Source organism: Dipodomys spectabilis, unplaced genomic scaffold (genome assembly GCF_019054845.1).
Source record: "Dipodomys spectabilis isolate Male_0828 unplaced genomic scaffold, ASM1905484v1 ptg000019l, whole genome shotgun sequence".
NCBI lineage: Eukaryota > Metazoa > Chordata > Mammalia > Rodentia > Heteromyidae > Dipodomys > Dipodomys spectabilis.
The window spans coordinates 9,506,279-9,518,464 of NW_024870696.1; the positions used below are offsets into that span (position 1 = coordinate 9,506,279).

General features: G+C 38.6%; 1 protein-coding gene across 2 annotated transcripts in view; it reads right to left on the reverse strand.

Moving 5' to 3' along the window:
• The window catches only part of Fmn2 (formin 2), a 180,398-nt gene that overhangs the window by 16,785 nt on the left and 151,427 nt on the right, over window positions 1-12,186 (reverse strand). For both annotated transcript variants that reach the window (XM_042674478.1, XM_042674477.1), the window contains one exon: window positions 7,237-7,288. In XM_042674478.1, coding sequence (XP_042530412.1) covers window positions 7,237-7,288 — 52 coding nt within the window. The remainder of the gene's footprint in view (window positions 1-7,236; window positions 7,289-12,186) is intronic.

Here is a 12,186-nt window from a genome sequence, read left to right on the forward strand (position 1 = left end):
CTTTATTTCTGATGGCATGCATTTCAGGAATACAGTGACTAAAATCTCCCATAGTAATTCAATACTTTTTCTTCTTAGTTTATAGACAAAAGCTTTAGGAGTTTTAGCCTCTTAGGACTTGGAGTAGATCTTTGTGATCTTTGTTACAGAGGGAAGTTTCTGTTTTATACGATCAAACTTTGTTAGAATCAGAAAATCTCTGATGCACTTGCCAAGGTAATGATCAATCCAAATGGGAAGGCAACCCTACCATTCTCTGAAGTATGCAGAGTTCCTTCCATCCAGAGTGCAGTAGAGCAAACAAGAAAGACTTCAGGAAATACCATCACCCCATAATATTCTTGGCATAATTGACAAAGGGTTTCATCCTGCTTCATAGTGTTGCAGGACAACGGATTTCGCAACAATTTAGCTAAACACAGCTACAGAAAACTCATTTGTCCAAAAAGTGTGGCTTCTAAAATTTACCACGTGGCCTGAAGTAAAAAGCATGAAATCCACATTTCTCGCATTCATCCTAGGAAGCCTGAAGCCTCTTCCTGTGGTCTGCAAACAGTATATCTTCTAGCAGGCCCTGAAGTAGTTAAACAAGAAAGCCACATTGGGAAATAACTAAATCTGTTTTATGTTATCAATATTGTGAAGGGAATGATGTCTTTGTTTGGGGATTCTGCAGAAATATTCCATGTCATTTCAGTTTTAATACCAGGCTGGAGCCTGAGTGGTCTGCCAGCAGAAGACAGATAAACAAAGACCTGTAGTCTTCTATTCATCTCCCAATAGTTACTCAGAAAGATTCTGGAAAATATGCCTAATATGAACTAAACATTTCATTTTACCCATGTGCCAGAAGTCCATTCCTTGAATAAACACTTTACAAACTGACACTGTGAAAGTCACTAGGCATGAGAAAGTACATGTACCTCAGTTCAGGACTGATTAAATATTTCTCTCCTATGATGAACAAACAGTGGATATTATATGAAGCTACCGGAACCAACATTCCTTTGACTTCATTCCTCTTTTCCTTGCTCTGTCTTTATACTACATGAGAGATTATTTTTCCATTTTAGCACATTTATTATTCAGTCTCTCTTTTGGCAAAATACCACTGAAGCAATATTATAGGCAGAAATAGCATTTTTTAATGTGTGATTTAATGTTATTTCACGAATGTGTTTTCTTCCATTACTACTTCTTGCCTTTGATTATTGAATGTTTTCAAATGCCTTTGCTAATACTGAAGCTAAATGAGAGAGAGAACCTCATTAATTGTCCTAAAGAAAGAATTGAGAGAGGAGAAAGAGGAAGAAAAAGCTTCCATACACCATACAGTGATGTCCATCTGTAGTCCCAGCAATGGGGAGACTCAAGAAGAAAGATTTTAAGTCTAAACTAGTTGGGTATAGGTAGAAAAAGATCTTGTGTCATCAATAAGCAGGTGAACTAATTAGGTAGCTAAATTAAAAGATTCTATAATATATGTCTAATATATTTGCAAGCTGCTGAGTCAAAATGATGAGTCAAATCATCATCTTATAAAGACAATAATTAGCCGGGTGCTGGTGGCTCACACCAGTAATCCTAGCTACTCAGGAGGCTGAGATCTAAGAATTGCAGTTCAAAGCCAGTCCTGGCAGGAAAGTCTGTGAGACTCCAATAAGCCACCAGAAAACCAGAAGTGGCGCTGTGGCTCAAGTGGTAGAGCACTTGCCTTGAGCTGAAGAGCTGAGGGACAGCACCCAGGACCTAAGTTGAAGCCCCATGATGGAAAAAATTTTAAAGAATAAATAAATATTTTTTTTCATTTTCATTTTTTGTCATTTGTGGGGCTTGAATTCAGAATCTGGGCACTGTCCCTGAGCTTTTTTGCTCAAAGCTAGCACTCTACCACTTTGAGCCATTACCACTTGCAGTTTTCTAGCAGTTAACTGGACATACGTGTCTCATGGACATTCTTGCCTGGGCTGGTTTTCAAACTGCAATCCTCAGATCTCAGTCTCCTAAGTGGGATTACTAGGATTAAAGGCGCGAGCCACTGGAGACTGGCAATTTATTCTCCTATATGATTTTGCTAATACTTTCTCCGTTATGGGTTCAATCCCTCATACCACACGCCACACACCATACCACACCACACCACACACAAACACACACACACACACACACACACACACACACACACCATTATAGTTTTTAGCTTTTAGAAGAATGGAAAAGATTTATGGATTTTTTTTGGTTTGCTTCTGTATCAATACTGAGGCTTGAACTCATGGTCTCAGTCTCTGTTTATGTATACACATGTACACGTATGTGAGTACACATATATCCTGTCAAACAGAGCATCTTCAAAACAAATACTTCAGCAGGCAGAAAGAATCACAAACAAAATATCCATTTAGAGGTGAAGAAGGTTCCTGTATCTTGCTTGCGTTTAACTCAAGAAGGTTGTTTCAGCTTTGAGCATTTCATCCCTCAGTCTAGAACATCAGCTAAATTAACTGACATATGTAAATTTTCTAATCAAAAAGCTGTACATTCATTTTTTAATTATTTATATGATTTTTATTCAGGTCTAAAATAAAATGAAATTGAAGTAATGTATAGCTGGAATAAACTGTGTTTCTGAAATCTGCTCATTTTTATTTCAAAACTTAATTATAACTTAGATATTGTTTTCATCTGTGGGACATAAAGAAGCCCAGAAAACATTTTGAAGTTAGCTATAACTTATAAGTTAATAAAGATTTCAGATTGGGTTAAGTTGATTTTATTACTCTCAGTCTCCCTATCCTTTAAATTTATATGCAAAAGAATGAGAGTGGATTTAGACAAATCTAAAACTACTGCATTTTTTTGCTCATGAGCTGACATGAATACTAAGTAGTTCTGTAGAAAAGCAAAAACAACCACATTTAGTTTGATAGTACAACTGAAGTAAGCAGTGTATGTTGATTAAAAAGAAAAGAAAAGCAGAACTTAACATAAATATATACTGGGACTGTATCTAATCTAAACAACATTGTTCCCACTCCATCCTCTAGTACAACTTGTTCAATGAAATAATGTGGATTAGAGAATATTCATTGAATTCCTATGAGTTTTGCATGTATTTCAAGTCTCATCCACCATTTCAATTTCTGGGAGAATTGAGAACTTCAAACTATGCGTTCAAAAATCACATATTAGTATTCTAGCTAAACAGGACTTTCACTTTCTACTTTTTAAGTTAACAGAAAAATGCATGAGTAAACAGTGAGAATTAGCACATGACATTATAATGGCAATAAATGAACCACAAGAAAAGATAGCTCTTGCTTTAAAATAGATACTAAGCTTTTTTTAAAATATCTTCAGTTATGAACTTATAAAGTGATCTGGAAAAATGCAATATCTACTATACACAGCAGTAATTATTTTCTTGATAAAAGCCTGGTTTTAGAGAATGTGTCATGGGCTGCCCAGAAGAATGTGTACTGTGCAGTTGCTTGGTAAAATATTTTGTAGTTGTCTACTGGATCCAGTTAGTCACTGCAATCAACTAACTCAGGTTACTTTATAGAGTGTTTGACTAGATGATCTCTTCATTGATGATAATGATGTGTTGAAGCTTCCAACCATCATTGTGTTTGAATCTGTGCATGATTTAAAGTATACTAGGGTTGGTTTGACAAAGGTGGTGCTCCAGCATTTGGTGCAAAAGTCATAGAACACAAGAAGAAAATTGCAATTTCTTTAACAGCAAGCTGATATACTCTGTGTGTGTGTGTGTGTGTGTGTGTGTGTTCCTCTATGAGTGTATGAAGTTTTCACAATGTTTTCACGTGATAAGGTTTCTCGTAAGGCCTCTTACAGTCCTATTAGAAGCAGCTTTCCACATTACATAGAGCAAGGTGTCCCATTCCTTCAGCCTTGTTCCTAAAGCTCCTTCCTACAGAGAATGAAGAAAAGCAAAGGTTCCATTCTCTTCACAAGGAAGGAAGCTGAGGTCAAGGTACTTCCTGTGGTTTATGCTATTGTACTCGTGGAGTGACGGGGCTGGGCTCAGAGGAAATGCCAGGCTCTACCCATCACACTGTCCTTCCTTCTTTCACAAATGTGATGAACACATGGTAAGCTAAGTCACATGGTAAACCTCAGTGAAACTTCTCTTTACATATAGGAAAAGTTTCTCGGTTGGTGACTATATGATCATGCTTTGAGCAAAGGCAGGATAGTGTGATGCTTTGAACTCCTTACTCTGCTATTTATAAATAGCTCTTCATCATTTCTAAAAGTCCAAACACAGAAATTTGTCTTGTGACAAATATTTTCTTAAGAATGAATATAGTTACGTAGATTTACTAAACAATGTAAACAGAAAATTCCTTGGATTAAAAGCCTTTCAACATGCTAAAAGAACTAAAATGGCTCTATATTTTCTGTCTTAAGGTCAAAGGGCTAATGGAAAGCTGAAATGCGGGTACTTAAAAGGCCAGGGAGAAACCAATGAGATTTGTTAGAAACAAATGAGATTACCAATAACAAATCAAATGGAAGGAAGAATGAGAAACCCTCTGCCTGAAGAAATACACATCCCTGTTTTCTTCTTTCTCCCCCCTTCACCCCCTTTCTCTTTCTCTTGGCTTTGCTGAAGCTACTGAAATGATATGAATACATTGTGTGTATGTCTTACTTCCATTCTGGTAGGGGGTCTTGGCTAAGGAGATCTTTGGCTAAATTAAACATAAAAAGGGAGTATCATGGAAAAAAAAATAGGACCTTAGGTCCTAAAAATGCTTAAATAGGCAGAAAACACATCTGTTGCTCTATTATTGGGGTTAAGGTCCATAAAATTGCCCAGACTTGAATAAAATGAAGATGGAACTCTAGAATCTGGGCCAAAGTTCATCATTCCTGAGAAGAGCCTGACCAGCCATCTTGGCGAAGAAGTTGTCCTCAGCACCCTAGGCTGAAATGCTTCTATGTCTTACACATATAGTCCTAGCAAGAGAAGTATACTCTCTGAGGCTGGTATACAAGCCTATGGATACAAGCCTATACTCTGGAAAAGAATATAGCATGTGACCTGATTTCTTTTGAAATCTGTATTTTACATTTTATTAGTTCCAACTGTAGTAGGGGATTTCATTTGGATATGTTCATTTATGTAAATCCTTTAATCAAATTCACTGCATTTATCTCTCTCCCTCATTCTCCTTGTCTACTTTCCAAGCCAATCTCATCAAGCTTGCTTACTGCTCCTGTACCTTGCATTTCTAAGAGCTTTGTTCTATCGTGCATTACCTCCACAGAATTACTACTGAAATTTCCCAGGTTACATAGAAATGTTGATAAGTTGTAGATATATACATTTGGGAAAATGTTGAACAAATAGAATGTAAAGTATCTGCTATTAACTAATATTCTTATTTTCATTCCTGACTTAAAATATAGCTTTTAAAATGTATTTTCTGTTTTTGTTTTGTTTTTCATTTCTTTTAATTTACAATTTTGTCATGACCATGAATTGAAATGTGTCTGTCTTTCTTATTAATGTCAGGTTTTTGCTTTACTTTTTTGCTTCTTGTAGAAAATGGGCAATTTTTTTAACCAATCTGTCTAGGACAATATTTTATATCAAATCAAGAATGGAGTGTGGCATTTGTTCACAGAAGGTAATGACAGTAATGACAACATTTTTGGTAAAAAAAATTCCTAAATAGTAATAAATTTTCTCTAGTGAATGTGATGCTTAATTTTCACATCAACTTGGATAATTTATGAGCCAAACATTAGTCTAGTTTTTAGGATATCAATTTTTAGATGTGACTAACATTTGAATCACTAGAATTTATAAAAAGCAACTTCTCTTTTATATTATCTAGTTAGAATAGGCCTTAGGTTCAGCATTCAAATAGACTGAATTCTGTCCCCAAACTGTCATCAGGCTTCATACTCAGGATCACAACATCAGCCTCTACTGGAATTGTCAGATTGTATAGCTAATTTGATACTTGCAGCATCTATGATTCCAATGTCTGTCTGCCTGCCTGCCTGCTTATCTATCTATAGACATAGATATCAATTTAAATATATCAACCATAGCGGGGGGGGGGGGGGAAGGAGAAGGATTGGGATTGGGGGGGGGAGGGGGGAGGCTGGGAAGGGATGTGAAGGGTAAACAAAGGAGGAGGCTGCAATGCTTGGTAAGAAATGTGCGCATTATCCTGCCCATGTAACTGTAACTCCTCTGTACAGTATGTTCACAAATAAAATTAAATTAAATTAAAAAAAAATAAATAAATATATCAACCATATATATAATGTATATGTACTTATAAATACCTATATAACTATGTATGTATACACATACACACCATACATTTTTTCCCAGAGAATTTGCCTAAGAGAGAAAGAAAATTTGAATGAGAGGAGGGGGACTTCTGATGAACTTTCTGTGCTTGGTCTGATAAAAAAATTCTCCATTCTGAAGGGGAAAAAACAAAAGAGGGATACAGGTTGACCCATTGTAACAATGAGATGTATAAGACACTATGTTGAAAAATGAACTTTACAATTTAGGCTGGTGGGTGGGGGGGTGTAGTTGTGAAGGTGGGAGGGAAGGGATGGGGGAAAACAAAGGCAGAGATAACGATGCTTGATAGGAAATGTACTCATTACCTTGCTCATGTAACTGTAATCCCTCTGTACAGTACTTTTACAATTAAAAAAAAACATTAAAAAAAAAGTAGACTCATGGAGAAGGTAACAATGCTAGATAGGAAATGTACTCATTACCTTACTCATGTAACTATAACCCTTCTGTACAGTATCTCTACAATAAAAAGTATATATTAAAAAAAATTCTCCATTCTGTGTGGGAAGGGCCAACCAAAAGAAGCTCATGTTTCTCTCCCTTAATTTTATTGTTAATATAGGAAAACAATAGTTTTCTATACCAAACTCATTAAAATAAAGTTCTTGCTTTCTTTCACTGTTTCACTAGTGCTCAATCTGATTAGAAAGAAAAGTTATCAATTTATTTACAATAATTTAAAAGAATTATAATTCATATAGAGATGAAAATATACTCAGACATTCATTATGAAATTAAAGCACACTAATATATTAAATTTGTATTTTGATACTTAAAAAAATTTACCCAATATTTGTTTCCTGGAGATGAACTATACTAACCACTTTATAGCATAGTATGAGAAGAAATATAATTATTAAAGGAAAGCAATTTCTTACCACTTATGTGTCTCTGTCAAGGAAGTCTCCTCTGCTTCTTGGTCAATTTTAGCTAAACATATAAGAAAAAATGTGAGATAGGGAAATAGTTGCACTATCTAAGTATAACCTAGAAAACATAAATGTTATTTAAATGATTAGTTATAATTGTTAATTCTCATGATTAATTATAAAAATTGTTAATTATAAAATATTCAAATTAGCAATTTAAAATTCTGTTTTATGACTGGAAAAACAAACACATACTTGACAGATAGATGATATTCTATTTACAGAGAGAAGCTTTTTATATAATAACAAAAAATTCAGATTCAATTTCTTCATAAAATTGACAATAACATTAGAGAATTAAACATTCATGTCATAGTCTATGTCAATGTGATATTTAAATGCCAACAACTAATTAGCAATAATTCCCTCAAGCAAATGGGCAAATACTAAGTGAAAACAAACAAACAAAAGAACAGAAAGGGAAATGGATAGAACTAGAATAAATCAAGATCAGAGGATAAATGGTACGTGGTCTCCCTGATATGTGGATGTTAAATCCAAAACGCAAGGAGATAGGACAAAGAAAACAGGACTCAAGAAACAAATGACCTCTTCTTAATCTGTTGCATCGTTTTTAAATGACTATGTACTTGACCTCACATATGGTATACACGTGCACATCTAAGGGAAGCTAGGAGGAGGGCACAGAATCAGAGGGAAATGAGTGAAAAAATATATCAGAGGTGCCAATCAGCTGCACTAGACATTGATGAAAGTGAACTAAGCAACTCAAGAGCAGCTATAGGAAGGAGGTTGTGAAAGTGAACGAGGGAGGAGGAGTTCTCAAGATGGCGACGGGGCAGTAGGGAAACGCCACAGTTCTCTCCAACCAAAAAGAGAGTTCGAGTTCCAACCTTTAATCTCCCCAAGAGACCGACAACAACAAAAAGACGAACACTCAGAGAAAAACCAGAGGTGGAAAATAACAAAAAAAGAAAGAGAGGAAAAGAAGAATTTCAGAACAGAGAAGAGCGAAGACCCCTCCCCCAACCTTTACTGGCCGCGCGGCAGTGCGCCAAGCCGCCGGCCAGCCGGCCCGGCAGGGGCTGCTGGAGCCACAGAGACACAGGGGGCTGCTTGCAGATCACCAGGTACCGGATTGCAGAACAGCGGATCGCCAGGAACAGAGAAACCTACCAGCCGGGAGTCTCCAGGAGGATCCCACCCCACCCATCACTCTCCACCGGAGCGGAGAGGCTCCATCCCGCCAAAGCCGCCCGGCACCAGCAGCTCCACAAAGGGACCTGTCCGCAGACCACCCGCCCAATCGCGATCGCAACGACCCGGCGGGGGGCCGCCCAACCCAGCCCGCAACCACCCCAACTGAACTCGGACTGCAACAACAACTGACGGACTGCAACAACAACTGACGACCTACAGGGTGAGTACCCATCAGGGGACAGGGAATCCATCAAGGGAGACCAGAGCTGGAGGGAATCCCCAGACCCTGACCTAGACTCCCTACCCCAACACCCGGACCACAGGACCCACTAAAACTGGGAACTGTTCGAGAGCCCCACCAGCCGGTGGAGCACACTCTGCTGGCCAGGCCAGAGCAAGAGCGCCCCGGGAAGGGAGCTTAAATGCTCAAGCCAGGAACAGTGCCCCTGGGTCAAGACTACCAACAGTAGAAGAAATTTGAACTGTGTCCTCCAGGCTGCATAACCAAGGTGGTATACACATTAGCACAGGCCTAACGAGCGCGCTCCAGGCTGGGGCCGGAACCAGGCCAGGGGACCGGCGCCTGAACAAAGCAAAAAGGGTCAGAAGTGGGGCTGTGGCTCAAATGGTAGGGTGCCAGCCCTGAGCTGAAGAGCTGAGGGACAGCACCCAAACCTAGAGTTCAAGCCCACAACCAGCCCAAAACAAACAAACAAAAACACATCAGGAGCCCATAGCAGACTCCAGTATTTGGGAGAGTGCATCCAGAGCATCTGATCTTCCCAAGAGCACCCGCAGGAGCAAACACAAGCAGTCTAGGCTGCTCAACCCTTCCAAAGGCGGGAATTGCTACAGCAGAGAGCTGAGAATCCTAAGTGAATAGCAGCTGGAAATAGGCTCCCAACAGAATCCAGATCAGGCACAGACTCTCTCTACCAATACAGAATCAGCAACCAAGCAAAGACAGACACACCAAAACAAGATTGAAGAGCAGTCTCCTGAACCCCCATGCGAAAATCACAGAGAAAAATCACAAGGTTTACCACTACCCAGGACAGCAAGCTCACCTCAAAAGCCAGCAGCCACGCAGGGGAGAGCCCCAGTGGGAGCAAAGCAGGAATGGAAGACAAAAACTACATCCAAGGGTTGCTGGAGGCAATGACTCAAGAAATAAAGCGAGAAATGGATCAGAAATTGAAAGAGCACAAGGATGAACTATCAAAAGATATACAGGATATCAAACAAAAATTGGATGCAAAAATAGAAGCTGCACAAACCTCAGTAAGAAGTGAGATAAACGCCAAATTAGAGGTAATGCATACTGATATCACCTCATTGAGAGGTGAGATCAGTACTCTGAGAACCAACATTGAATCCATAAAGGGATCCATTTCCACCATGCAAACCACAATAGAAGCCACGGTCAACAGAGTGAATGAAATGGAAGGTAGAGTGTCAGATACAGAAGACAGAATACACCAACTGGACCAAAAAGTGACAGATATGGAAAAATCACTCAAATTAAACCAAAGGGAAATTCAAGAGCAAGCAGATAATGCTAAAAAATTTAACCTTCGCATAATCGGAGTGGACGAAGGTGAGGAATTCCAGAGCAAGGGAATGCAACACCTATTTAACAAGATAGTCAATGAAAATTTTCCCCACCTCAAAAACGACCATCTTAACTACATCACAAAAGCTTATCGAACACCCAACAAGCAAGATCCCAGGAGAAACACTTCTAGGCACATAATAGTAACAATGATGGATCTGAATAATAAGGAAACAATCCTGCATGCAGCAAAAATGAAGAAGGAGCTATACTACAACGGGAAAAAAATTAGAATCACTGCAGATCTCTCCACACAAACAATGAATGCAAGAAAAGCCTGGGAAAGCACCATACGAGCCCTGAGAGCCAATAACTGCCAACCCAGACTGATATACCCGGCAAAGCTAGCATTCACATTCGATGGAGAACTGAAAACTTTTAATAGCAAAGAAAAACTAAATGAATACATAAACATTAAGCCAGCATTACAAAGAATTCTAAGAGGGGGGACACAACCTGAAGAAAGCAACCAGGAACTGGGACCTGCCCCAAACAGGCATTACTCAAAGTCTAACTGAGCAAGCACAGGAGGAAAGGAAAGAAGAAAAACTTAGGAAAACGGAATGGCAGGGACAACAATGCATCTCTCTATACTTTCTCTTAATATAAATGGGCTGAATTCGCCAATTAAAAGAAAACGAACTGAGGACTGGATCAGAAAACAAGACCCATCCATCTGTTGCCTTCAGGAGACCCACCTCTCAGCCAAACATACAAACAAACTCAGAGTGAAGGGGTGGAAAAGGATCTACCAATCAAATTCCCCCAATAAGAAAGCAGGTGTAGCTATCCTGATATCTGACAAAATAAACTTTTCATTAAAATCAGTACAGAAAGACAAGGACGGACACTACATATTAATAAAGGGAACAATCCAAGAGGAGGATATAACCATCATCAACTTATATGCCCCAAATATCGGTGCACCCAGATATGTTAAACAAATGCTCTCAAACTTACAGAATAAAATAGATCCCAATACGATAATACTAGGAGACTTTAACACGCCACTCTCACCAAAGGACAGGTCTACCAACCAGAGGATTGGCAAAGAAGCTACCGAATTAAGTGAGGCCATACTTCAAGCGGAATTAACTGACATCTACCGAGTATTTCACCCTAAAACAACACAGTACACATTCTTCTCAGCAGCTCATGGAACTTTCTCCAAAATAGACCATATCATAGTTCATGCAAGGAACTTAAGCAAATACAAAGGGATCGACATAATCCCCTGTATCCTATCTGACCACAGTGGAATCAAGCTAGCTCTCAATAACAAAGCATACCGCAGAAATTTCTCTAATACATGGAAATTGAACAGCACACTCCTTAACAAGGCCTGGGTAACAGAAGAGATCAGAGAAGAAATAAAGCATTTCCTAGAACTCAATGAAAATGAAAACACCTCACAAAGAAACTTGTGGGACACAGCAAAAGCAGTCCTGAGGGGCAAATTTATTGCCCTCAGTGCCCACATCAAGAGAATGGAGACAGACCAAGTAAATAATCTCATGTTGCAACTAAAACAGCTAGAAAAACAAGAAAAAATGGGACCTAAAGCTAGTAGACGAAGCCAGATAACCAAATTGAGAGCAGAGATTAACCAATTAGAAAATCAGAAAACCATAACCAAAATAAACCAAACAAAAAGCTGGTTCTTTGAAAAAATAAACAAAATTGATGGCCCGTTGGCAAGATTAATTAAAAAAAGAAGAGAGGAAACCCATATTAATAGGATTAGGGATGCCACGGGAAACATCACAACACGTACCCAAGATATCCAAACAATTCTAACAGACTACTTTCAAAAGCTATACTCTCTAAAGGAAGAAAATCTGGCGGAAATGGATGCATTTTTAGAGAAATACAAGTTACCCAAACTGAGCAAAGAAGAAGTTAACCAATTAAATAAGCCAATATCCTATAATGAGATACAGGAAGCTATCAAAAGTCTTCCAACAAAAAAAAGCCCAGGACCAGATGGATTCACAGCAGAATTCTATAAGACCTTTAAAGAAGAACTAATACCCATACTCCTCAAGCTCTTCAGAGAAACAGAGAAGGAGGGAGCTATCCCAAACTCATTCTACGAAGCCAATATCACACTCATCCCCAAACCAGGC